Genomic DNA, 27,715 nt, shown 5'->3' with positions numbered 1-27,715 from the left:
AGTGGCACACAAAGGGAGGGAGGCTGAGCCGAGGCACTAAGACAGCTTGATGTTTTAATAACCAGAGGCAAGGAATGGAGTGGCAGCGGACCTGCGGCTTCCCCGGAGTGAGTGAAGGTTTTATTCAGAGCCCCCATGTACTGCCGAAAGAAGACCTTGAAATATTTTAAATGTTTTCTTTGCCTTGAAAGAGGGATTAAATTGTTGAATATTCCATGAAAGCGCAGCATCCACCCCACATCCCGTGGAACTCACTCGCAGTCACCGAGTACTTCCGAAGCCTCCCGCGGCCTTGGGAAGCGGCCGTGGCCACCGCGAGGAGGTGGTGGCACCCAGGGGGCCTCCAGCTGCACAGGTCACCATCCACCAGTGCCTAGAGATGCTGAAAAAAGAATTACATGGACTAACTCAAAGGTGGGAACTTGGAGACAGATTTGCATTAAAGTTTAAACAATTAGAACCACAGATGGGTTGCTCAGTGAAGTTTCACTATGAAAGAGAAGATGATTGCTGGGAAAGCTACTGGCCTTCAGTTTTAAACTGAATCTTGATGGGAATATTTCCCAGGCCAGAAGACATTTATTGATGCCCTGGTGAATTTGACAGAAGTCAGCAAGGGAAAGGTACAGCTACACAGTGGGAAAGAAGGGAAACCCTCTCAGCTGGGTCAGCCCCTACAACAGAAAAATGGCTGATTTATGCCCCAAAATAGGAAAATTTAACCTGTATTCTACAGAAACAGTATTATGTAGAGCTGTTCCACATTATTTTTGGGCTCCTTGACTTTGGATCAATATGCTTTTCCTGCAGAGGTTATTTCCAGGTAGACTCAGCAGTTTGAGGCTGGATTCCGGGATTTCTGCTCCCTTGAGCTTTCATTCAGACCTATTCAGGACAAAAGCTTAAAGATCAAAACCACTATTAAATACCTGAACTAACAGAAATAGCTTTCCTTGTAAAGATGTCCTTATGTATGGAAGTTCAATCAATTTTTGCCTCTTTTAAAACCAAGCCAATTTGTGATATCCTCTGTATCCTCTTTGTCCCAAGTTACAGCTGAATGACCCCAAACTCCTGTAAGAGCAAATCACTTGGTCTCTCACCGTCCCACCAGTAGGCATTAGATACCAAACTTTCACCTCAAATAATGCAATTTCAGTTAATATGAAAACAGTACTTTGGCAAAGGCCAGGACAAAACCAGAAAAGGAAGGGGAGAGCCCAGCCTGTCACAAACACTACAGTTCTCACATACAGAAAATTCACAAGTCCAATTTTATTGAGCACTGGAATTTAAAAAGTAACAGCACTTGGTTGATCTGGAACTAAAAATCAAGACATATTTTACTTATGGATAACTCAGAACAACGTGGTTAAAAGCCCCCTGGAGAGGAAGGTGTAGCCATTCTTGTTCTCTCTGTTCTCCAAGGGGATGGGGGTTTCAGAAGCTCCAGCTGCACCAAGCATAAAGTTCTTCTGACTGGGGACCTGAGGGTGGCAGAGGGGTTTGATGCTCCTGGTTTTGGGGTCTGAAACCCCAGGTTTTGGGGTCTGACACCCCAGGTATCATCTCATGGCCAGGCAGGACCTGCAGCAGCTGAGGGCTGCTCTCCCCCTGCCCACACTGATCTGCACCTGGTTGTCCCCACACCCCTGAGTTGTCCCCAGCTGGCCTCACACCAGCACATCACAGGGAGGATTTAGCAAGGGCTGTAATGTTTTTCCTGACTGATATTTGAAAACATTTGCAATTTCATACAAATAACCAGTTATCCCCCAAACCAGGACAAGTAGTTGGTTTAAGACCCCCTAAACCCCAGGGTTTAAGAGCACTAATCCCCACCCACCCATGGTGGGTTGGCACCCAAGCCCATCCACCACTCCAGACCTTCCCTTGAAACACAATGTAGGAAATATTCTGAAAATCTGTGGAGGTTCCTGCAACACCCAAAAGCACCCTAAGGGACTGAGCCCAGCTCCAGAAAAATGTGATTATTGTATTGGTTGCAGGTACCTACCATTTGCACAGCACTGGCACAAGAGTCACTGTGGAGTTATAGGGAACATCATGCCACAAGTATTTTTAAGGAAGGCATTTTGATGGTGGAGTGTCCCCCTCCCCAAATCTCAGCAAAACATTAAATCCATCTCTGCTGAGGTTGGTGGCAATACCAGTAAGAAGATCCAGCTGGAGCTGGCCTCCTCCTCTCAGGAGCTCTGGACACTCAGGCTGTACTTGGAATACAGAGAGAAAGAAATTGTGACTATTTCAGCTTCTCACTGGCTGCTCACAGGACCTGCTTGGATGAGGCTACAGGAGAAGAGCACTGTGCATCTCACATAATTATTTTTATGGAATTCTCCATTTTAGAGTCAACTGGGTCTGAACAAAAAAGCAAGTTTCCTCTCTTGTGACATGATCAGCTAAAAGTAGCAGAAATTCACATGAGAACCTTTGCTGGCTCCAGTCACATCCTTCAGCTCTGTTTGCAGCCCTTGTAGCAATCCTGCTGCTCCCAAAACTGCCACCACGGAACCATGGAGCTCTGGCAGTCCCTTGCAGGTCAGACTGGGGTGGGTATTTATTTCTAGCACAGTTTGTCTCCAAGTCTTGGTTTCTATAAGCACAGAAGAGTCCCGAGAGTAAGAAATTCCCCATTCCTGTTGGTTCTTGCCTCATTCCAGGACTGGTTCTGGTCACCTCCCACTGAGAGAAGGTAGCATGAGAGGCTGCCCTAAGCAGCACTGCTGGTTTTCAGGGCCTGATCAAAAGCTTTGCAGCTTTTCCAGAAGGCAGACAAGGAGCGCTATCCCTGCATAGCAGGGAGGAAAACCTGGGAACGGCGGGAAATGCCCGGGGATCGCTGGGGGTCGCTGGTTCTGCAGCTCACAGTCAGTCAGTAACAGGACAGCCCCTGAATGACATGTTTATTGTACGAGTCAGAAAGAAACCCTGAGTCACCGGCTGGAGAACAAAGTTAAATTAAAAGATAAAGGGTGGTTTGGTTCAGAGGTTCCTGCTGAGGGGAAGGGAAACCCCAAATGGTAAAAGCAGCAGCCAGAGCCAGCCCAAAGCCTCCACTTTGCCAGGGAGGGGGTTCTGTCATCATCCCCCCCTGCACAGGTGACAAACTGCAGTGATGGAGAACTCAGAGATGGGAGAGCAGAGGGAAGGAATGAGCCAAACCTAGGAGGTGTCCTGCAGGAGGGCTTGGAAAAAACGTGGTGTGTTTTGTTCAGAGATCTGAGCTGCTGGCTGGGCTGGGGCAGCACGGGAGAGAGGGAGAAACAGAGGCTGCAAATCCCCCTCACATGGAACAAACACACAGCACTTGGAGTGGAGGGAGGTCCTTCATGGACAGGAGTGCTGCTGGCTGGGAGGCTGCAGGGCTGGCTTTGGGAAATGCATCCAAACGTTTGAGGGAGGAAAAGCCCCAAAGCCTAAACCCCAAGTGTGACACAGTCTTCCAGCTGCTGTGGAGCTAGAGAGCATCAGTTCCACGAAATGCTGTAGCAACAACAAATACCTGCTCCTACACAGGGAAGGGTGAATCAGAGCTGCTTTTTAGTGCCACTTGACATCAGTTATACATTCTAGTTCTCATATACACAGATGGATTTCTTTATAAATTGACAATTTACACGTCAAAAAAGTTTTACAGTGAAGTTCTCTCGGCAAAGATCAGTCCACATGAGGAGGAGCCAGTCTTTCAGGAGCAGGAAGGCACTTGGCCTCTTGAGAGCAAGTCCCCAGGGGAGCCCCTGCCCGTCCCCTGTCCCCCAATTCCATAGGTGTGCAAAATCTGGGCTGTTCCTGCACCGTGGGGCCTCACAGGGTGGTGGAGGGGAGCTTCTTCACCCGCCTCTGTGCCAGGATGGAGGATTCGATGGGCTTCAGCTGAGGGCTTGGCTTGGAGCTGTTCAGTGCCGAGTACGTGGCAGCCATGGCGCCCTGGAGAGGGACAGAGGAGTCACTCAGGTGCAGGAGAGCTACTTCAGACTCATGGCTTTACAAGACAGGGGACCAGAGCAGCCACATCCACAAACAAAGCCAGAAGCATCTTTCCTGTTTCTTTAGGTCTCCCTCCTGCACTGACATGCTGTTAAAGAATCTCCCCTTTCTTTCCTCCCAAAAACCCCTGCTTGTGAGCCTGCCCTGGCTCACACCTCTCCAAACTTCCCTCCTGCTTTCCCACTCCAGATTTTGTACCTTTACAAGCTGAATGTCCTGGTGATTGAGCTGGCTCTGGGGTAAACTGTCCTTCTGGGTTATCCAAGGATGCTGCAGGACCTGCTTGGCTGTGAGACGCTGGTGAGGATCTACGTGGAGCATCTTTGATACCAGATCCTACAGGCATCGTTTGGAAAGTCAGACTTTAGAAGATTTCATAATTTAAATGCAAAAATATCCACCCGGGTACACCCCCAGATTAGGATTTAAATGCAGAGGCCAAATTTAAAGTCCCCAGACACCAATGTCTTTTTGTATGAAATATGTTTTTGGCAGGCCTGGGGGGTAGAACACAGAGCAAACCCCATATGGGTCAAGCATGAGGTTGGTTTTCCATGCAAATATCACAGCCAGAGCTAAAACAAAGCTGCTGTGAGGGACTTGTGTAGGGTAGAAGCTGCAGTGCTGGTTTTCTTCTCTCTTGTGTGCTCCCTCCCCAACCTGCTCTAAATTTACCTCACAGCAACCCCAACCCCAACAAATACCAAACCCTACCTTGGCCATGTCAGAAATAGTGTCCCAATTGCCCCCACTGATGGAGAACTTCCCCCCTCCTATCCGTGTCAGGATCTCTTCTGGAGTGTCACTGGGACCATTTGCAAAGGGAGTGCAGCTGTGGAGAGAGGAGGGAGCCCTGGATTTACTGACCCAGGCAGGAGGAGAGGCACAGCTGTCCCCACAGAGCACACTGGGGACAGGGGTCACAGCCCCAGCCACTGCCTTACCCTGCCAGCATCGTGTACAGCAGGACCCCCAGGCTCCAGATGTCACAGCCCTCGTCATAGCCTTGGCGTTTCAGGACCTGAACACAACAAGCAAAGGGAAAAAGTGTGTTTGGTTCCTGTCATTGAGCTCATTTCAGAAGAGGGGCTTAACCTGGGTGCAGTCCATATGCAAAGCTTCCAGAGCTGGACAGAACAGCAAAGCCTGGGACTAAAATATCAGGATTCAAAATAGATTTATTACTACAAGTGATATTTCTGTAATTGCCTCTTCCGGGGTGGGATGGAGATGGGAACAGGGCAGACCCACTGTGCCAAGTGGGAGCACAGGTTAGGGGAGGGACGAGGGGACTGCTGGAGGGTCTCAGGTCAGTAAGGTGCTCACCTCGGGTGCCACGAAGTTTGCTGTGTAACAGGGGGTCATGAGGAGCCCGTTCTCAGCCCTGAGCTGCTTGGCAAAGCCAAAGTCACAGATTCGGATGCTCTCGGGGTTCCCTGATTTATCCACGTAGAGGATATTGCTGGGCTTCAGGTCCCTGTGAACCACCTGTGGAGCCAAGAAAGGGCTGTGCTCGTACCCCACGTAGATAAAGGTCTGAAAGCTGCCTGAGGTCACTCATCCCCTGCTCTGGCCCCACATCTGCTTTGCCAAGAGGGCAACACCAGCAAGAAATAATTGTGATGGGCAGAGTTACTCTCTGGAGGAGAGGGAGCACAGTGTAATGCCAGGGAGCTTCCAGAAAAACAGTTGTGACCACACTCACCCCTTGGGAATGCAGATATTCCACTGTTTTACAGATCATGTGCAGGACTGAACTGGCTTCTCTCTCCGAGAAAAATTTCTGTCTGAGGATTTTATCCAGCAGCTCCCCTCCCCTCATGAGCTCGGTCACCAGGTACACGTACTTCCCATCATCGTACACCTGCCAAAGAAAACATGGGTGGGGTAATCAAAATGTGCTTCCACAGCTTCCCTTTTGTACTCCCATCGCCAAGGAGCAGACAGGGATCAGCAGAGGTGGCTCTGGGGAGGCTTCCCCACCCCAGAATCATGGAATATCCCAAACTGGAAGGGACCCACAGGGATCACTCCTGGTGCAGCTCCTGGCCCTGCCCAGACACCCCAATAATCCCACCTTAGGCATCCCTGGCAGCGCTGTCCAAGAGCTCCTGGAGCTCTGGCAGCCTTGGGGCTGTGCCCATTCCCTGGGGAGCCTGGGCAGTGCCAGCACCCTCTGGGGAAGAGCCTTCTCCTGACAGAGAAACAGCAACACGTGGAGCTGTGTCGCTGGGCTGCCCCTGCTGGGCTGAGCTCTGCCCCCACCAGCCTGCACTTCCTAAACCAAAGCACGGGGAAGTCTCTCAAGCCACACTCACATCTTTCAGGGTGATGATGTTTGGGTGCTGCCCGTACCGCAGCAGGATCTCGATCTCCTCAGAAGGGTCTCGCTTGCTCTTGTCAATCACCTGCAAGAGTGGGGACACACTGCAGCCACCACAGGTGGGAATGGGCCAGGACAAAGCACATGAGCTGAGTTTGGAGCCCTGTAGAGCTCCTGTGCTGTATCCACTCCGTCCCCTCATCTCTTTAGCTCTAGAAATCCTTAAGCTTCTGATGAAGCTTCTTAAGGTCTCTCTCCCCAGCCCACAAAATTTTATGTCTTTTGTTAAGAGCTGATGTAGCCACAGCTTTGCACAGGAAGGTGAGATGCTCTCCCCCCTCTGAGGGAGGAGGACACTGCTTCCCTGCTATTCCTAGGGAAGTGCAGGTACCTGCAGAGCAGCACAGAAATTGTCTTTTACATCCTAGATGAGCCTAAAGCTCATCCTGTTCCACTCTGCCAGGGGCAGGGACACCTTCCACTATCCCAGGTTGCTCCAAGCCTTGTCCAACCTGGCCTTGGACACTTCCAGGGATGGGGCAGCCACAGGTGCTCTGGGCAAAGATGTATCAGGGGAGCTCAGCTGGGAGGGCAGGTCCCGGACCTTGACTGCGTACTCCATGTTGGTGGCCTTGTGGATGCAGCGTTTGCAGACGGAGTAGGAGCCGACGCCGATGGCCTCCTTCACCACGTACCCATCGCTGAACTGGACGTTCTTGCCGTGCAGCTGCTGCCAGGGCACAAAGGACAGCTCAGCTGGGAGGGTTCAGGGAAGGGTTTGTGCAACATGATGAGTTAACTGCAGCACAGAGAGAGCTGTCAGACTGTCTGCTACATCCCACAGCTTCTGCTCCCGGCGGGGAGCAGGAGGAGAGGAGAACAAGGCAGATATAGGTCAGTGGGCCAACGCTGCCTGCACTGAGCACAGTGCCTTTGCCTTTGGTTGCCCATCCCATGGCATTACAGGCCCCCTGCCAGCACAGATCCACCTGGGGACAGGAAAGCCACAGCCCCACACTGCCCTGACAGCCTGTGCACAATGTGACAGTCAGTGGTGATGAAAGAACAGGAGGCAAGACTTCCAAAGAGAACTGCCTCAGGCTCCAGGTGGTGCAGAGGTCCCGCAGACCTGGAACATCCCTGCACCTCCAAAGAGCTGTTCCTCTGTCCCCATTCCTTACCTGCACAACTGAATGCAGGGCAGGCTGGGGAGGGTGGACTTTGCCATCCTCCATTAACCCGGTTGCCACGAAACTGAAGCCTCGGAAGAGCTGATGGGCCCCTGCACTCGGGGGCACACCCGGGGAATCTGCAGCAGGAGTTGAGAGACAGCTCGAGAAGGGCCTGAGGAGCAGAAGCCTCCCCCTTGCTCCCAGGAGCTACTGTACTTTATTTGAGACAGGAGCCACACCAGCAGCACTGAGTTTACCCCTAACATCCCACAGAGAATCGTGGAATTGTCCAGCTTGGAAAAGCCCTCTAAGACCAGTGAGTCCAACAATTCCCCCAGCACTGCCAATGTCCCCAAGTGCCACATTCACATGACTTTTAACCCCTGCAGGGATGGTGACTCCACCACTGCCCTGGACAGCCCGTGCCAGGGACTGACAACCCTTTTGGGAGAAGAAATTTCCCTGATATCCAACCTAAACCTTCCATGTGCAGAAACCTTATCCTGCTGGTGCCGAATACTCCCTGGTATGAAGTCACAGAGTGACATCTCACAGGAAAGCTGGGCTTTGCCTCAAGTCATACAAACCTTTTGGTGTCCGTGACGTGAACTCTGTGTCAAAATAAAAGGTGTCATCTGGCTGGCCCACTGCAGGCTTGAAAGGGGGTTTGATTTCCCTGCGGTACAGCTTCTGCAAAACACACAAACCCCAAAAAACAGCTGCAAAATCAGCTTGGAAGTACTCCCACAGACACCTTCTCCCAAAGGGTACAAAGGCTGCTGAGGAATGAGGGCCAGGAAGAGATTTTGTGAAACTCTGTGTCTTAGCATTTTGCTACAGCTCAGTGAGGTGACAGGCAGCCCAGGTATGAGACAGTTACATGACAGAGAATTTTGCTTTTGGAAAGGGTTATTGAAATGGATGGGGACAGGGGCTGGTGGGTCTCCCATAGCTGGCCAGGCTTCAGGACTGTGCTATTCCTGCTGCCAGAACTCTGTTACTGGTGCTGAGTGGTGCAGAAATTTGCTCTTTCTGATACTCACGTTCCAGTCGATGGTGGAGTAGAAAGGGTGGCGCTTGATCTCCTCTGCCCCATCTGGCCCAGACCCTGCAAGAGACACCACGGGTCATGTTGTACTGAACCCCAACAAAGCCAGGGAGGCAGCACAGCCAGGTGTCACAGAGAACCTCAGAAACCAACAAAAAAAAAAGAAAAAGGTCTTACCTAATCTGTTGGCTGGATTCCTTTTGAAAAGGGCACGCAGGAGGCTCTGAGCCTCAGTGCTCAGGAACTGTGGCATGCCCAGTTTCGCTCTGGGGAGGAAGTTAGGCAATCAGCTGACGGTCTGAAGAAAAGCCACAAGGCAACTGCAGCACCTCCACCCCCAAAATGCACTATCATCTCTCTGGCATTTACACTGCACCCTTTAAACGGATGGCTGATATGGCACCACTTGCCAAATAACGCCACAGAATTTCAAGAGCCCCCAGTTGCAACACCCCTACTGTGCAGACAGGAGGGAGAAACTCTTACTTGAGGATGAGGGTCATCGTCTCCTTACGGTCCTTCCCCTGGAAGGGCAGTGCCCCCGTAAGCATTTCAAACTGGGAGAGAAAGAGAAGAAGGGGTGGGTCATATCTGAGCACGGCTCAGGGCTGCACAGATCCCACTGCCCCTTCCTGCTTGTGAGGGGTCCCAAGCCTGGCTGTGCCAGAGCTCACAGGCACGGCGAGTTCCAGCAGCAGCTTGGCTCTCGGGGTTTGCCTGGGAACGCGTCCAGGCCGGAGCTGCTCCTGCCGGAGCCCTGGGATCCAGCAGCTGCCAGACGGTGGCACCAGATCTGCACTGACAGCGAGGGCCCGGCGCTGGGGTGGACACGGACACCCCCACGCACCCCACAGAGACCCCCGTGCATGCCACACACCCCACAGCCCCCTCACAGCCCAGCACCCCCCGGCACAGCAGCCTGCAGGGACCAGCGCTCCTGGCTGGGGGCCTGGACAGCCCTTAGGGCTCTCTGGGGGTGTGGGGAGCCCCCCCGGCCAGCAGGACACACAGAGCCGTGTCTGGTGTTCCAGGGCAGGGGAGCTGGCATTCCCGGTCCTGGGCAGGGTACCCACCATGAGGACCCCGTAGGACCACCAGTCAGCACTGTGCGAGTGGCCCTGGCGATTGACCACCTCCGGAGCCATGTACTCCACCGTCCCACAGAAGGAGTAGGCTTTCTTCTCGTGGTCTATGGCCTCCTTACTCAAACCAAAATCTGCACGAGAGAAAGCTGTCAGCACACTGCTCCAAACATTTCAAGCAGCTCTGTATTTCAGGAACCAACCTTGCCGGAGCCCAAGGCTTGGTGGAGCCCCTTACCTGTGAGTTTGATGTGCCCCTCTTCATCCAAAAGGATGCTACAGCAGGAATGGAAAAACAAGTTGTTACTGTCTGTGCTAAGGGCTGGTGAGAACAAGCACAGCAAGAGATGGTCTGAGATCATCCTTTGGCTCCCAGAATCCAAAGCAAAAGTTACCTGTCCCTTCTCCGAGTGCTTTAAGCTGCACCACCAAGATAGGAGTGGGACCAGGAGCAGCTCCCTCCTCTCCACACCCTCAGCTTCACAGCAAACCAAAGGCCCCAGAGCTTACCTCCCCCTGACCCCCACATACCCCAGGCAAGGATAACCAAGCTGGAGTGGGCTCTGCAGACCCCAGCCTGGTCCCTTCTCCCTCTGAAGGCTCCCAGCTGCCTAAAGCTGGAGCCTGGAGGCTGCCACAGATCTCTGCTCAGCCTGTGGCACACACAGCTCCTGGCTGGAGCCACTGATCCGAGGAGCAGCAGCCTTGGGTTGGCACCACCACCTCCCACGTGTCCAGCCCCAGGGCACCCTCCAGCCCCTCTGGAAGGCAGGAGCTGTTCCCTGACTCCAGGCTGGGCTGGATGCAGGGCTGGGCTCCTGCCTCAGCTGGCCACACGTACTTCTCTGGCTTGAGGTCCCTGTAGATGATCCCCAGGCTGTGCAAGTGGTCGAGTCCCAGTGCCAGCTCTGCCAGGTAGAACTTCACATCCTCCTCAGTGAACATCACCTGCAGGCAGGGGCAGAAAGCAGAGAGGTGCTGGGTTACAATGCCAGCAGCTCTCCTGCACCTTTCACATCCATGTTGCTCCCTCCTGCCCTAAGTTTTCCAGACTTCACCCACCGTTCATGGTTTGGATCAGAATGGACCTTAATGGATCCAGTGCCACCCCTGCCGTGGCAGGGACACCTCCCACTGTCCCAGGCTGCTCCAAGCTCTGTCCAGACTGGCCTGGGACACTGCCAGGGATCCAGGGGCAGCCACAGCTGCTCTGGGCACCCTGTGCCAGGGCCTCCCCATCCTTACAGGGAACAATTTCTTCCTTAACTCTAATCCAAAATGACCTTCTTTTCATTCTTGTTCTTTAGGAGATGCTCATCTGAAGCTGTTGCAGGGGTGGACCTGCCACCTGTGCTGCTGCTTTTCTGCTGGAGCACAGGGCTCCCACAACAGCCTCTGCTGGTGCCAGCTCTGGACTAGGAGCAGGCTGGAGGCTGTTTTCACCCTCTCAAGGACTGCAAGGGTCAGTTACTTCTCCAGGTCATAAGCAGAGATGAGCTGAGCCACAGCAGCCCACTGAGATGCCAGAGCATACCCACCTCTTTGGAAAGCCGAGTGAAAAGGTCACCTCCTCTGAGGAAATCCAAGATGAGGTACAGCTTCCCCTCTGTCTGGAATGCTGAAATACAAGCCAGAGCAGGAATCAGAGCCCTGCACTGAGGGAAGGCTCCGTGGTGTTACATTAATCACTTAAATCCCAGTGGCTCCAGCTGGGCACATGCCCTGCATGGCTCCTGGGTCAAATGCAGGTAGGGCTGATGGGGTAAAGGAGATGGCCTGTCCCTGCTGCTGAAATGGGAGCTCCCCACAGCACTCTGGCACTGCAGAAAATCCTCATTTTATGGGGGTCTGGTTCCCTTTCTGCCAGTGATACCCTCCTGAAAGGGCTGTGTTCCCAGGAGAGGTGCTGGTCACCTTACAGGAGCAAAGCTGTCCTTGCCTTCCCCAGAGTCAGAGCATTAACCCTGCCAAACTCCAGCTCGGCTAGTTAGCTCTGCTTTCTCAGTCTCTCATGGTTTAATGTTTTAATCCCAGGGATTTGATGTTAAAACCTCCTCTCCCAGTCCATGCTCAGTTCCCCATTCCTTAGCTGGAGCAGGCAGTGGGACCACAGATCCTTCCAGGAAAGGATTTGTGTTCAGGGGATTGTGTTTAAAGGCAGCCAGAGTCTGCTGGAGCTGCAGCCCCTCTCCCAGGAGCCCAGTGAGCCCCTCTCACCATAGTGGAGTTTCACCACAAAGGGATGGTTGACATCAGCCAGGATGTCCCTTTCTATCTTTGTCCTCAGTCGGTCCCGCACTGTGGGAAGAGAGGAACAGCTCAGACACAGGAAAAGGCCCTGGCCAGTGTCCAGCCCCATCCCAGCCTGAAGCACCAGGCTGCTTGAGCCAGGTGTTTTCCCACCTCCATCACGATGCTCTTAAACAGGTGAAAGAAAAGGAGCATGTTTTGCTGGGATAAAGATGTTTCTCTTTCACCCAGCCCACGCCAGGGCCAGCAGTGACATTTCCCCAGTGCTCTTTAAGTCACAGAGGATCAGAGCACTGCAGGAGGAGTCTCCTTCTTACCTTTCAGCGTTGCCTTCTTGAGCACTTTCATAGCATAGAGGTGGTTGGTGTCTGGGGGAGTTATTTTTCTCACCAAGAAAACCTGAGGCAGAAGAGCACCACATGCACCAAGTACTAAACACTGGCAGTAGGAGCTGGATGCTTCCCAAAGTGGCAAACCCCAGAGTGTCCCTAAGAAGCTGAAGCTTTCCCATGGGCTTTCCAGGGAAGTGCTGTGTGTGGACTCCTCTCACCCCCCAGTTTCATGTTGCACTTTCCTCCTTTCCAGCCTTCCACTCCTCCTGACTCCTGCAGCTCCTCTGGGAGCTGTGACTGGAGGCACTGGGGCTTCACTTTACCACTAAAGCCTCCAGGTTTGTCAGTCACATCAACTCTGGATTTTTATCTCTACCCTTCCCTGATGTCTCATTCTACCTGGTTTTAGGGAGCATCAAAAGGACACCACCTGCAAGTGGTGGGCTTGGCAGTGCTACTGGTTGGACTGGGTGATCCCAGAAGTATTTTTCAGCTTTTCTCTGATTTTACAAAGCCTCTGCTGCATTTTCCCAGGCAGCAGCACACAGTCCTGTCCAATCCCCCTCTGTCAGGTGGTAACTGACTGACACCAAGCTGATTTAATGTGTCAGCAGATGGTCTGTAAGAGACCTGGATTACTGAAATAGATAAGAGCTACAGGCTACTTCCTTCCTCCTTCACAGAAGGGAAACTGGACCATAAACAGGGGCCAAACCCAGCCTGGGGCACACAGCAGCAGTTCTGAGAAGGGAGGAACATGCCCGGGAACATTCCTGGGAGTCAGGAAAGTGGTTTTGTTGGGGATGGTTCCTTTCGTCACCAGAATAATTTCCCTGGCATGGCACATATGAAGAAGTGATCTCACCTTGCCAAAAGAGCCCTGTCCCAGCACCTTCAGGAGCTCAAACTGTGAGGGATCAGCCTTCTCAGAGCCCTCCTTCACATGGTGTGTGATGTTGATTTCCTGCACGACACCTTCCCCCTGAAACAGAGGGCACAGGGTTGGCAGGGACTCCTGACAAGGGAAAGCAGCCTTCAGGGATCATGGAACAAGGACTGCAGCTCCAGACTCACAGGAGCCACGGGGGAGAGAACCATGAAGGTTGGTGCTTGTCACAGGTATCAGCATCTGCAATCAATAAGGAGGGTAGGGAGGACCAGGTAAAAACAGAGCCCTCCCTCCCAACCACAGGAGCTGCTTTGAACTGCATTTCAGAAGAGTGCTTGAGAAGCACCTTCCTTTTTGAGGCACTGGTAGCAAAAACAGGAGTGTTTATGCCACTAAAAATCCCACAACACAAAAAATACGGCACTGTTGTCAAAACAGGGCCAGGGCTGGCAAAAATCAGACATGTTGGAGCCCATCTGCTCAGCAATCTGAGCAACTCTGCAACATAAGTCTTAGTGCCTCTTCAGCACATACAGATGATGCTTTAACAGACTCCAGCCTTCAAGAAGATTGAGGGGAAGCCAAGGTCTCTGGCACATGTTTTGTTTAAAACACATTATTTTACTTAAAAAAAAATAAAGAAGAAAAAATAGATTTAATCAGCATAAATAGAATAAACTCACCAAGGGATCTGGGCCAGCACAGCCTCAGACCCTAAGGTGATGCTGAAACACCTCCTATTCCCAGCAAAACTTTTGGACCCAAAGGACAGCAATTATGTTCAAAAATGCCTTAGACTCTGCTGTCCCCAGCCCTGGGGAAGCTGTGGCCAGTGGAGGCTGCAGAAAGCTGGAACTACAATTTATTTTTTTCCCTTGCAGAGTGGGAGAAAAAACTTACAGTTTGTTTTCTAGACCTATTCAGACACTTGGTCTGGAACGACCTCATCAAAGCAGGTTTTAAAGGCAGCCAGAGGCAGGTGCCAGCCCTGCCTGTCCTGCCCAGCCCACTCCCACCCTCCAGTGCCCATGGATGTGGTTGCCCACCTGCACCCAGCTCCCTCCCCTTCCACTCTCAGTTTAGGAAGTGGCTTTGTTTCCCTGGTGGGAGCTCTGCTCTCTCCTGTGCTGCTCAGGCACTCAGGGCAGGGGCACAGGAGCTCCCTGGCATTATCCTGCCTTTCCCTGGGCTTGGTGATCACAGGCAAGAAAGATCCCATCATCCCTTAAACAACACATTTTCGTGTTCCTGATGATCTCCCAGCTTAAACCAGCCACTTTGCACTTCTGGGTCCATCTGGAGGCTTAGTCCCTGCAGACAGCTGCTGGGAGGAACAGCTTCCCACCTCCAGAGCTGGAACAGGAGCTGGCCACGTTCAGCTCCTCCTGCCAGCTCAGCTCTCCAGGGAGAGAGCCCACAGCAGGGAGAGACCCGTTAGGAAGAAATTCTTCCCTGTGAGGTTCCCTGGCAAAGGTGCCCAGAGGAGCTGTGGCTGCCCCTGGATCCCTGGAAGTGTCCAAGGCCAGGCTGGACACTGGGGCTTGGAACATCCTGGGACAGTGGGAGGTGACCCTGCCATGGCAGGGGTGGCACTGGAGGGGCTTTAAGGTCCCCTCCAGCCCAGACCATCCTGTGATCCTCCTAGCACAGAAACACTTGGAGAAGCCCTTTGGTGTCTTGCTGACACAAGGGAGGATTTTCCCTCATGGACTCATCCACCAGCTTGGAATTCAACACTCAGGACTCTTGTGACGAGCTCCTACAGCCTGGCTGGCAACACACACAAGGCTCCAGCACAAAACCACCAGCGTGCCACTGAGTCAGCTTCTTCCAGAGCTGCCACAACAAACCATCCCAGGAGGCAGAGGAAGAAAAGCAAACCAGAGTGCCCTGAACATCCATGGGGAGCAGCCAGCGGCAGGAAGGGAAGCAGAGGAAGGTGGCAGTTGGAGGTGGCAGCTGGAGGTGGCAGCAGGAGGTGGCAGCTGGAGGTGGCAGAAGGAGGTGGCAGCTGGAGGTGGCAGCGGGAGGGTGGCAGCAGGAGATGGCAGCGGGAGGTGGCAGCAGGAGGTGGCAGGGGGAGGGTGGCAGCTGGAGGTGGCAGCGGTACTGACCGGGCTGGCGAGCTGGCTGGGGGCAGGCAGCTGCAGGCTGCAGGGCTTGGCTCGCTGCTTCCTCTGCAGCCAGAGCGTCAGGAACGCCCACACACGGGGAAGTTTGGGGTCCCTCTCCATTGTCCCATCCCGGTGAGCATTGTCTGGCCCCCGGAGCTGCGGCCCTGCTGCGGGGCTCGGGGCTCTGCAGGAGCAGGAGCTGCAGGTGGCTGCACCGGCGGCAGATGCGCAGTGGGGACGAGACTCGGTCGCACAGGAGCTTCATGCTCCCCCTCCCCAGCAACAAAACTTGTGGTTGGGGCTTTTTTTTTTTTTTTTTTCAGGTTTGCTTTTAAGAAAATAGTAATCTCACAGCTCCTCGCTGGTGTTTGGGTTCCCTGGCTCTGACAAGACACTGATAGAAACCACACAGAGTCTCCTTAAAGTGATTTCCATCTAATGCTGCCTGAAGTTCATGTCAGGCTGGGAGCTTTGGGTATTTCCACAACAGGGGAAATTGTGAGAAGCCACATTCCTCTCTAAAACAGAAGAGAAAAACTCACAGGAGCCCACCCAGACGTGTGACAACACCTTGGAGAGCTGCACATCTCTGCTCTCCACTGGCACAGGGATGAGGGGCACCCACGATGGGATCTCTCCTGGAAGCTTTGGATTGACATTCAGTTCTTCACTTGCCTTATGCTGCACAAGAATCCTTGCTGTGGAGTCTGGAGTTATTTATCTGAGAGCCACTCTGAAGGTCCACAAGGTGTTTTTAAGGGCATTTCTTGTTTCTGAGCCCACCATGGCTCAGATTATGGGCAGGACAGAGCAGAGGTATTTAGAGGGCTTATTTTGCCTCCTTCCCCCTCCAAACCTGTTCACCTTTGACCTTTCCATTGGGACAGACAGATGTTTCCTGCAGCAAGACCCCAGAGGGTGCTGGTGAGAAAGCAGCCCCTTGAAATGAGTCAAAAGGCACCCACACAAAAGGAAATAGCCCCGTGTCAGCGCTGATTTCTGAATTTCTCCTGAGAGTGCAGAGGATGGAACCAGAGAGACAAATTATGACTGTCTTGCCCCCTCTGCCCCCACCACGTGCTCTTTGAGAACCGATAACGAAAGAAACAAATGACTGAAGAGCAGTGAGCCCCACCGCGGCCCGCTGAGCTCCAAGGGCTCATGGAAAAGCACCTGCAGCTGCTGAGCACAGCAGGAGCCTGTTCACACCAACACCTCCTGCGTTCTGACACAGCCCAGGGAGGGAGAAACCCTGTCCACCCCGTGCTGCCCAAGAGAAGCACCAATCCCACAGCAGCTCCCTGTTCTCAGCGTGGGGGAGCAGCAAACTCCCTGTGCCTGTGCCTGGCAGGAGCTGGTAAGCATCGTTATGACCCAGACAATTTTTCACGTTGTGTTACCAGCGTGGGAGAGGAGCCTCGGAAAGGCAAGAAAATCTCCCCTGTACATCCACGCAACCAAAAGTGCCCGTCCTGGCTCGCTGACAGGATCAGAAAGCCACAGGAGCCACAAATGGCAGCACGGAAAGGGGGTTGGTGTGGGGAGGAAGGAGGAGGAGGAGGATGAAATCAAGTCCAGGATGTCACGTGAGCAAGTGAGCAATAGCTGCTCTCTGCACAGCAGTCCCACAGAGCTGAGAGGGGCTGGCAGGGGAGGCAGGCAGGAAAGGGTTTGGTTTTCAGAGAGGTCCCTGTGAGCTGTGCTCACGCCCTCGCGTGTGGGACAGAATGCAAATGAAACGGATGAGTCTCCCGGGGGTGCCCACTGCAGCTCTCCTACCTTGTCTGCCGAGTCCACGAGGTCTTTCTCTATCCAAGTGATGTCAGACTTTGCCTGTGGGTCAACAAACAAATGTCAGCACGGAGGGGCTGTGATTGTCTGCTGAAGTTTTCCCAAAGAATTTGTTTGGTAAGACCAGGTGAGCTGTTCACAGCCACTGGGGTTTCTCACCAGCCATCGCTCCTCAGGATGTGATTCTGAGCCGTGTGGTGGCTCCAGGACAGCAGTTGGTCCCAGCAGATAAATTTATATTGATTTGATAAACTCAGGGTGACCTGGAGGTGGGACAGGAGCTACTGAGAGGGAGAAGAGAAGGAAAAGCAAGCCCTGAGGAAGGGAGGAGCTGCGTGAGAACAGTGAGATTAGAGCTAAGAATGAACTGATTTTCAGCTCCAGAAGGACCAAATCAGATCGGAGGGGCCCCTGCAGTCACCTCTTCCCTTTCCTCCTCTGCACGCTGTGCCCTTGCAGGGGGAGCAGCTGGAGAGGGTGACTGTCCCACTGCTCCAGGAGCAGCAGGGTGACAAATCTGCCAAAGCCACTGCTGAACCCCTTCCTGAGCGAAAAGTGATCACAAGAGCCTCAGCAGATCCCGGCGCAGGGATCCCTCCCACCCCCCAGGAACGCAGCTCCATCCTGGCTCCTTCAGACCAGGCCCCAGCCCCTGCCTGGGATGGGGTGGGAGGTTGGATCCCCACAAGCTCGGACCTCTGCAGGTCCAGCCCTCCCTGCTCCTGGGGGCTCCCAGCACCTGCTGCCACCCGCAGCCTCCAGAGAGGCATGTGCCACAGATTCCTGCACTGCTGGGAATGAAATTGGCTTCTCCTGGAAAATAAAAGCCCAGGAAGTTGCTCCAGTCAGAGGAGGAGACAAGTTCTGAACCTCCCTGTGCCGCCTTCGCAGGGCACAGACGGCTGAGTCACCCCGAGCAGGGGCTGGGCACAGAGGAACAGGGATTTTCCCAAGTTCCAAATACAAGTCCTGTTTTCTACTTTCCCCTTTTTTTTTGAGGGAGGATTTTACAAGCCAGAAGCCAAGAGACAGGTTTGTTTTTGCTCGCGTTTTGTCACTTTGCTGGTTGAGACCGTCACATCTAAATGCAAGGAAAAAAAAACCACCCTGCAAAAGCTCGAAACAGATTCTGCTCTTGGCATTTTGCTTCCTATTCATCAACAACTAACCAGAAGCTGTTTTAATTTCTGTTGCTTCAACACATGCTCTGGTCCCAAAACACTCCCAAAATCTGGCAGCACCTAGGAAAGACACTTCTTAGAAAGCAGTCATACCCTCCAAAATGCCTTTTCCAAAAGAGTGCTCAGTTAAACCTGGATAAGGTCTGGCTCTGGAGGATCAGGAATTCCCTGATTCCTTGTGTCCTGCAGAAGAGACAGAACCCAGCACGGCAGGCAGAGCAGGTATTTTATCAGACACTTGCCTCCTGGATCCTTGGCTTGCTGCGGAAGAGGAGCCTCAGCATCTCCAAAGCTTTGGGCTGTTATCCTGCCATCCTTCCCCTGCTGGCTCCTGAGCTCGCAGCCCGAGCGGCGCCCGGAGCGGCGCGGGAGCCCCGGTGCTGTGCTTGTGTCACTGGGATGTATTTTGGGAGTTTTACTGAAAGGAAACGGCGGTTTCGTATGGGGAAATGGCTTTGTGTGGCCATGGCTGCACAATGCAGCAGCCAAACGAGAACACTGGCTGGCTTTACGGGTGCTTAGGCATGGAAAGAGCCATCAGCAAATCTCAGCGGGCTTTTCAGGAGGAGCAGCTCAGTCCCCCTGTCACACGCACGGAAACAGGCTCAGAAAGAGCAATTTCAGGCACTGCACGAGGCAGCAACGAGCAGCTGAGAGCCTCAGTAGTTTTCTTCCTCAAAATTTCTCTGCCCCTGCTCTGAGCAGCACAAATGCTGATCCAGCAGGGATGCTCTCCCTGTAGGATCAGTGGAATTTCAGCTCTGCAGGGAATGGGCCAGGAGGGAGCAGCAGCTTCTGGATCAGCACAGGAGCAAGGTGGACCTGCTGGGGAAGGCCATGAAGATATTCCAGGGGCTGGAGCCCCTCTGCTCTGCAGCCAGGCTGGGAGAGCTGGGGGTGCTCACCTGGAGAAGAGAAGGCTCCAGGGAGAGCTCAGAGCCCTGCCAGGGCCTGAAGGAAAGCTGGGGACAGAGTTTTTAGCAGGGCCTGTTGTGATAGGACAAGGAGTGATGGCTTTATGCTAAAAGAGGGGAGATTTAGATCAGATATAGGGAAGAAGTGTGTTCCAATGAGGCTGGTAAAACCCATGGCTGAAAGCAGCTGGTCTCCTGAGGGAAATGGGAGTGCACATGTGGCTTCCCATTTTCCTTGCATGGAGCAACAACTTCCCTGTGGAGCAGCAGCTCCTGCTTGGGAGGGAGCCTGGGATCAGTGGGAAGCACGAGGGGCTGCAGCTCTGCAGAGGAAGCAAGGCTGGAGTTTGTGGAGAGCAAAGGCTGCTCTGTCTGGAACTTTTTTCAAGTGGTGGTTCTCAAAAAGGGGAACAAATAAAGTAAAGAAACCTCCCCACTCACTGCCTGCCCTTCTGCAAAGGCCTTTTTTGGGCAGGGCTGGCCCTCGGCCTCATTTGCAACAAAAGAATTGGCCAGAACCTGGTACTTTTGACTGTGCTTCCGTGGTGGATCCTCTTCAGTGCTCCTGGGAGCCCCCAGCCTGAGAAATCCTGCAGGACACTGAGCAGAGACATGGCCCAGGCTGGGAAGGGCAGGGTTCAGCTGGGGCTACCTGTGCCTTGGGGCCACGGACACTCTTAAAAGAAGAGGGGGAATCTTGGAGCAATCCTGGAGGATCTGCAGGGGGAGAGAGGCTTCCTTGGCCCTTTAACTCACACTCAACAAGGGCGTTTGCTGACAGACAAAAGCCTCAGGGACACTGGGGCCCGAGGAGGAAGGGACACCGCGGGGTGGCTTTGAAGGTGGAAGTCCTGCACAAAGTCACTGCTACAGACACAGCCCGGGGACCTGGACTGGAGCTTGCCAAGGAGGGGATGGGGCCGGGGCAGATTCCTGGCAGGAGGTTTGCAGGAAGGGATTACTGACAGGGAGCAGGGCTGCACGTTTCACCCCACCATCCCCAAGGACTGTTACTGGTCTCCTGAAAACCAAAACCAACCAAAAATGGGAGAGCGAGGAGAAACCCAGAGGACACAGTCAGGCCTCTGCCCACTGGGGGTAACGTGGTGTGCAGAAATCCTCAAATTCTCAAATCATCAAAGCCCTCTTGCCCAAGCCCTTACACAGCCAAGGCAGCTGAAGAAGGGAATGATCAGCTCCATCCTGACGTGGAAAACATCAGGAGCCTCCCCACACGTGGCTTAAACAAGAGTCTGACTCCTGGCAACGCTCTGCCATCCTCCTGGGGGCAATTCCTCCCCACTCACAGAAGTGATCAAACGGTGTAAAATTAACCTGGTGACTTCTGGGAAGGACTCTGCTGCTCCAGTGATCCTGGCTCCCCACAGCAGGGCTGACATACAATCTCTAAAAAGGGAGCACTGCCACGCACAGGCAGTGTCACACTGGCACCCCTCGAGCACATTCCAGCAGGTGGCACTCAGAGCATCTTCAGTGTCCAAAATGTGTTTTCATCTGGGGTGCCCAAGGCCCTTCATAAGCACCCACGTCATAAACACCCCTCTGGGAAAATTCAGCACCCCTGAAACAGAGGGATCTTGGAAATCATTAAGGCATGAAGGGTTTTCTCAAGCAAAGCCTGAGGCTGAGGAAGGGAGGAGGCAGATGGTGGCTCACACAGCTGAGCCCCTCTCCTTGTGCTTCACAACATCCTTTTTGATCTGCTCAGTTTTTAACCGACTCATTTCACAGGGAAACCAAAATATCTTCTTTATGTCAGAAGGCTCAGGTCAGTTTTGGGATGGAGAGAGCAGAGAGGCTCCAGCACAGACCTCCCCTGGCACTCCCCAGGCTCCTCCTGCTCCTGGCTCTATCCAGGGCTATGTTGGCAGCAGATCCTGAAAGTTTCTTCAAAAAATAAATAAATTAATACCATTTCTCCACCCTTTCCAGGCACCACAAGCTGCAACTGGCCAGGATCAGCTGACAATGAGCTGTTTGGGCTAAAGATACAAGCTCAGGCAAAAGATGTTCCCAAACCCACGGAGACTCCCTGATGGCTCCGCTGCAGTTCCAGGGCTGTGAGAGGAGCACGGGCAGCCAGCAGGACTTTGCACCCAGTGAAACGTGACACCGGGGAGGAGAACACCTTGAACAGCCAGGAGATAAGGAATTACTCAGTTCTGCAGCTTCTACAGAGCAAATCAGCCTCCAGTGCAAAAGAGCAGAGGATGCAGCCTCCCCTTCCTGCAGCCCTACACACACTTCCCAGCAGGAGGAAAGCTCTGCTCAGCAAATTCCAACCAGCTCGGGCTTTGAAGGTGGTAAAACCAGGAGACCCCATCCCAGGCTGTTCCAAATGCAGAATCCCATGCCGAGGAACCAGCAGAAAAGCACCACCTCCCATCAGGGCATGGGGCAGTTCTGCAACTTTCAGTAGAAAAGCTGAAAACTCTTTCTAGCTGAATTATAAAATACAACATTGGTTTCACAACAAGAACCAAGACTTGTTTGCTACCCTTGGAGTAATCGTGGGATGTGGAAACTATTCTGTATTGCAGGAACGCTGGAATTCCACGCTCCTCCCACAGCACACAGGCTGCCCTCCCCTTGCAAGGCACACAAAAAGTGTCTCAGGACCTGGAAAAGCCTTTGCCTGGTACCTGCCGGGGTTGGTCTGTGCAGGCAGGGAGAACCCAGCTCTCTCCCTCCCTCTGGGAAGGTCACACGTGTGGGACACGCTGAGAGAAAAGGATTGGGACATTTTGGGGGTGGCTGTGAACTGCAGCAGGGTTAAAAGCAAAACAAACCCTGTCCAAAACACACCCCGAGCTGTGCATTACCAACACCCCAGTGAGAGTGCACAGGATGAGAGTCTGCTGGAGCAAAGTTCTAGTTTATCATTTAATGTCTATAAAACCATGGATGCAGCCAGCAGCCACCCCCTCCATGGCTCAGCTGCTCCATGTGCCAGGGACAGGACCATGACATGGACATCACATCCATCCCAAACGTGGAGGATACATCCAGCCCTTCCCAAACACAGAGATCACATCCAGCCCCTTCCCAAACACAGAGATCACATCCAGCCCTTCCCAAACACAGAGATCACATCCAGCCCTTCCCAAACACAGAGATCACATCCATTCCCTTCCCAAACACAGAGATCACATCCAGCCCCTTCCCAAACACAGAGATCACATCCATTCCCTTCCCAAACATGAAGATCACATCCATTCCCTTCCCAAACATCACACCACAGGGATTGCAGCCACCCCCACACTGGGAATACCGTGTTCTGTCCTGTTCCCCTCAGATGCTATTTTAATGAGCTTTTTTCTCCTCACTCTGTCCCTGTGGAGACCCCAGGGGTCCCCTCCTGGACCCCAAAGATGACCACTGACCCCAGTGCTGGTGCAGACCTTCACCTCTCCCTCTGACAGCAGTCCCAGCACATTCCCAATCCATATCCAGGCCAGCCTGGGCTGTCCAGTGAAATCCACCTCTCTGACAGCAAGGGGATCAGTTCAGCCACATCTCAGGGCACAGAGTGTCCTCAGCCCACTCAGCATTCCCAGAGCAGCTCTGCCCCCCCTGAGCCTTCAAGCACAACCAGGGATAAACCTCCTCCCTTCCTCCTTTTCCACATCCAAAGGGGTGGTGTTTCCCAGCTGTGCTCTCCAGGACTGGCAAGGGAAGGACCTGGATTTCACACTGCAGTTGGGAAACCCTTCCTGCCTCAGAGCTGCAATGAGATCAGCAGGAGCTGCTGCAATCCTCTGCTCCCACTGCTGGGAGGCTGCCCCGGGCACACACACAGGGGATTTCCTAAGGGAGAAGGAAAAGGGCTCCAGGCAAGGCAGGAATTCTTAGATAACTGGGACTCCCCTCCCTGGATGGTCCCCACCCCGTGGCAGCCCTGGCAGGCAGCACAGCACAACCAGAGGGAAAACAGCTTTTGCAGCTTCACCTGGAGCTAGGGAAGGAATTTACTGCTCGTGTCCAAGCCAGGCTTCACTTCCAAATAAAGCTGGGACTGGTGAAGCCGCAGGAGCCTCAGGCAGATTTGCCTGTGTGTGCAGGGACAATCCCAGTCAGCATCTTGCCAGCCAGGGGCCCAGCAAACCCAGCCAAGGGCACTCCAAGCTCCCATTGCTGGGGTGGATGACCCAGTGACCCAAACCCAAACTCTGGCCCCTTCAAAAATCAAATGTGAATGAGTTCTTCGGGGTCCTCTCCAGTGCCAGCCCTCACCACTGTCCCCTCCAAGTACAACACACAGTAACAGATTTTCAGGGTGTTTTTTCCTTCAGTACAAGAGGCTTTCTGGAATCAGAACATGAGGCAGCTTCTACAAACTCACCAGGGGGATGGAAATGGCAGAGAAGAAACCAGAGTGGTTTGGATGGGTCAAGGACCATGTGGGAGGGCTGCTGGAGCAGACTCTGCTGCATTCCTCGTGTGCAAGTCCTGTAAGCTGACCCCTCTTCAATTATTCGTTAGTCTGCAGCTCATCAGAGACTCTGCTCCTCAAACAGGCATTTATTTGTGTTTTTTAAGAGCTCAGAAGCTGCTGCTCGCCATGGCCCAGCCCTGCCAAGGACACAGAGCAAAGGCTCTGCCAGGAACAGGCCAGGCAGCTGTCAGGCACTGCTGGAGCAACAAACCCACTCAATTCCTTCAGCTGACAAGGCAGAGCAGCCAGTTTGAATTCGGAGCTTTACCAGTGACAGGCTGGAAAAGCCAAATGTTAAGAGTGGCTACAGCTACTGCCCAGTCCCTGCAGCGTCAGGGAAATTTCCAGGCAGCACCACAGCACACTGGAGATGCTCTGCTCCCAGTCCTGCCCAGCCACGGGGCCAGTGGGCTGGGAGCCCCAGGAGAGGGGCAGTGGGCTGAGAAGGGATTTGCTGAGGTACCTGCCTGTTGCACAGCTCCACGGCTGTCCAGCTGCTGGAGGAACCAGCAGCAGCTGTGCAAACAGCACAGAGCAGAGCACTCACTTGTTTGTTTTGAAACCCTTCACGTTAAGAGGCTGAGGTTCGTGGTGTCCAGCACTGAGCAGGATCACACCACTGGATGTGGGTCCTGTCCTGCTCTCAGCCTGGAGCTCAAGGGCAGTGCTGGCCCAAGAGCTCTCCCTCACCTGGACCCTCACAGGTCAGCCTGGGATAGTGGAAGGCGTCCCTGCCCAGGATTCCTCCATGCAGGGAAGGACCTGTCTGCAAGCTTTACCTGGTCAGGATAAACCAACAGGAGCTACACAGATCTGGGGAAAAGCCTCATCTCTCCCTGTGCTGCTCTGCCCCAGCCAGGCTCAGCCTGCAGCACCTCCTGCTTGGGCCTGAGGCAGAGCACAGCCCTTGCTCCATCTCAAAGGTCTTTTATGGTGCAGAGCTGGGAGAGCTCAGTCCTTCCTTCCCCAGCTCTCCCTGTGCTCTGTGATTATCACCCCAGAACAAGCTGATCAGCACCCTCAGCCCGTTCCCCAGAGAGAGTGTGGGCACGCTGCAATTCCACTCCTCTGCTTTTCATGATGAAGTGATTTCACTAATTGGGTGTTGTACTTCCATGTACAATTCCTCCTGCTTGGCACCTGGGAGCACGGGCTCACCCCTCAGCCAAGCTGGCTGCAGAGCAGGCTGAAAAACCCCAGTTATGAGAGACTCCATTTTCCCACTGAATTCAGTTGCTGTTCCCCAGGTGAACAAGGACCAATTTCACCCAACCTGGCAATTAAAATCTGGAGAACCCAGAGAGAATGAGGTTCTGTACCCAGAGAGGCTTTTAATCACCACCACCACCAAAGAGGATGAGAAAAAAATCCGTCCTTGTACCCCTCCTGCATTGGCTCAGCAGCCTGGTGTTAGGGATGTGGCCATGATTAACCCTGTTTTCAGTGCAAATTCAAAACACAGCCTCATGCCATCCCTGTGAGCACTGACTGTTCCCCAGCCCCAACCAGCACAAGGATCTTGCAGACATTCCCCAGGTAAACGCTGAGGAACGGGGCCTGCAGGGACTTGTGTACCACAACTGTTCTTGAAGGGCAGAAAACACAAGAGCTTGTGAAATGCACCAGCTGTCCTTGCTAGGAAGCTGAGCTGGAGCTACAAAAGCAGCAAGAAAGTACCAGAACAGGGCCAGCCTGGCCCAAACCATGCCCTTGGTACCTCTGCAGCGACCACATCCTCGAGCTTCAGGGGAGATGGCCACGCACTCCAGCAATGTCACAGCACCAGCTGTGAGCTTCCTGACTCTTTTGAGGAACTCTTGGATTTCCTCCTTTTCAGAGAGCCTTTGGTTGTGGCCCAGGCACACGAGGGCTGTGCTTTGGCAGCATCCTGCTGGCAGGGCTGGGGAGGGACAGGGCTGCCGCGGGGGCGTGCGGGAATCGCCGCTGTCGCCACTTCTGGTTATTTTTAGCAGAGATCACAGAATGAGCTGCAAAGGGATAGCACAAACCTGGAGAAAACGTGCCTCTTCCCCTTGCAGCTCTCCACACACAGCACAGAAGGGTGTGGGAGGGAGCCTGAGCAACCTTCAGTGTGAGAATTGTCACCTCGGATGGTGGTGGACACTTGGTAAAGCCAGAGCCAGGAGCTGCTGCTGATGGCTACCCACAGAAAGAACTGAAACTCACAGATATTCTGGGTGCTGCCTGTTCCCCCATCTGCAGCATCTCAGGGCAGAGCTTGCCCTCAAGTTAAAGGTATGTGTTTACAGGAGGGATTTAATTTGTGCTGGTAGCAAACATACCTTGTACAAACTTGGAAAACGCCACCGAGGTTATTTCAGGAGCAGGCAGCAGAGCTTTGGGTGCTCAAAAGTTACCCAAAATGGGATTGTCAGATGCTGCTCACGGGCATTTTGGCCACGGGGCCTCAGGAAAGTGGAAAGCAGGACACCTACAGCAGCACAGGGCTCTTGAGGCTTCCCTGCTCTGGGATGTTGGAGAACTTGCCCTCTGCTCTGCTCCAGCTTGGACTGCACATCCACGACCCACAGAGCAGCAAAGGGAACCTCAAGTGCTTTTTGGCTTCTATCCCATGATCTTTCTGAGGAATGGCACCTACAGAATGGAATCTGCCAGGCTTTCTCTCAGTGATGTCCTTCAAAGAGAAAAAAAACCTGAACGATTTTTAAAGCAACATCCATCAGCAGCATTTAGAGAAGGGCAGTTTAGCCAAGTGTTTGAAGATGAAAGAGGCAAAGTCTCAAACCTTAGAAACCCAGCTGGAATCCAACCAGAAGACACAAGATTCCTTTTTCCCCATGCCAGAGATGCAGGCACAGTGAAGAGTTGTAAACCCACTGTTCTCAGGGGAGGGAGGTGCAAGTTCCATTGACCTGAATTCATCTGACCCAAAGATTTCTTTACAAGCCACTAAAGAAGTGCCAGGCCAGCTCCAGAGTGCACAGAGAGGCAGAACAGGTATGGGAGACTTCTGGCACGGCTGGAAATCCACAAATGTCCCAGGAAAAAAAAACTGGCTGAAATGTAGACAACTGGGGTTTAGGTTAAAATGTCTTTTACTAAAAATACAATGTAACCAGCTGGAAAAACAACCCAGCAAGCCCCCAGAGCCTTGAGCAGGGCTGATGATTCAGAGAAGCTGCCACAGGGCCCTTGCTGAGGGTGCAGAGCTCCTGAGAGCCCGCTCGGGAAGGCTGCCCAGGGCAAATCCAAAGTGTTGTGTCATTCTCCACGGTCAGAGCATGGCTGGGTCAGAAAAGGAGATCCTGAAGGGATTATGATTTCACAGTACTGACACGGCTCTTCTGCTCTGCAGTGAGTGCAGGACAGAGGAATGGGCACAACCAGGAGACAGCCACGGGGACAGCATCGTGCTGCTCCTGCACCTGGGGAGGGCTCACAGCACACAGATCAAGTCCTTCCACACCACGCTGCTCATGTGTGGAGCAGGGTGAGCTTCAGGTGTCTCAAGAAGGAGCAGCAGTTCAGATCCCTGCCCAAAACACGGGAGACAGCAGCCCAGGTCTTTCTGTCATTCCCAGCTGATGCTAACAGGGATGCAGAGGGCAGCTTGGCAGAGGTGGAGCTTCTCCCAGCCCCACCAAGGCAAGAGAACAAACAGATACCAGACACTCAGCAAGGGCAGCTGTGCCAAAACCATCAAATACTCCTGTACTTCTCATCCCAGCTGGCAAGATCACGCCACAGAGAAAGGCATAAACACAGCACCGAAACACCCCAGGGGCTCTCCCTTCTGCCCTCGGCCACAGCCCCACTGCAGCTCCCGAGTGCTGCACCCAGGTGGCCCTCTGGAAAACCTTCCAGCATGTTTGGATGACCAAAGGGACAGGAAGACAGGGGTTTATCTTTCCTCTTCCCTGTCTGCAGTCCCTTGCACTCCCACGTGCACTCCAGCAGATCTACAGAGCAGCAGCTTTACAGGGTTTAAAAATAACCATCCCCATCCTGCTCCCGAGCCAGCTCACACCCCCACGCTCAGAGGGACCTGCAGAGGTAACCTGGGGCATTTTTTACCTGGGATGGAGGATTCCCACCTTCTTCTGGAGCTGGCTGCCCGTTCTGCAAAGCAAGAGAACCTGCTGTTAGCACATGCTGGGCATGGGATTGTTC

General features: G+C 53.4%; 1 protein-coding gene across 4 annotated transcripts; it reads right to left on the bottom strand.

Moving 5' to 3' along the window:
* Positions 1-1,255: 1,255 nt before the first annotated feature.
* Positions 1,256-27,668, bottom strand: RPS6KA1 (ribosomal protein S6 kinase A1). Of its 4 annotated transcripts, none has more exons than XM_041463226.1 (22): positions 27,620-27,668; positions 17,001-17,054; positions 13,084-13,200; positions 12,204-12,285; positions 11,854-11,934; positions 11,175-11,254; positions 10,478-10,584; positions 9,875-9,912; positions 9,628-9,770; positions 9,041-9,111; positions 8,732-8,820; positions 8,550-8,614; positions 8,094-8,196; positions 7,516-7,643; positions 6,939-7,064; positions 6,330-6,419; positions 5,717-5,875; positions 5,338-5,499; positions 4,956-5,032; positions 4,726-4,843; positions 4,210-4,347; positions 1,256-3,951 (listed from the first exon to the last, which is right to left on the bottom strand). In XM_041463226.1, exons 4-22 carry the CDS (start codon positions 12,232-12,234, stop codon positions 3,829-3,831), a joined length of 1,929 nt encoding a protein of 642 aa, XP_041319160.1. In that variant the 5' UTR covers positions 12,235-12,285; positions 13,084-13,200; positions 17,001-17,054; positions 27,620-27,668; the 3' UTR covers positions 1,256-3,828. The 4 variants fall into 4 exon arrangements, with proteins under 4 accessions (XP_041319160.1, XP_041319161.1, XP_041319158.1 ...); XM_041463227.1 differs by lacking the exon at positions 27,620-27,668 and adding an exon at positions 17,172-17,190; XM_041463224.1 differs by lacking the exons at positions 17,001-17,054; positions 27,620-27,668 and adding an exon at positions 15,222-15,356.
* Positions 27,669-27,715: the final 47 nt, after the last annotated feature.

This window comes from Pyrgilauda ruficollis, unplaced genomic scaffold (assembly GCF_017590135.1).
Source record: "Pyrgilauda ruficollis isolate IOZ18807 unplaced genomic scaffold, ASM1759013v1 scaffold162, whole genome shotgun sequence".
Classification (NCBI taxonomy): domain Eukaryota; kingdom Metazoa; phylum Chordata; class Aves; order Passeriformes; family Passeridae; genus Pyrgilauda; species Pyrgilauda ruficollis.
Note: the sequence above shows the minus strand (reverse complement) of the source record. Positions and strands in the feature narration are given on the sequence as shown.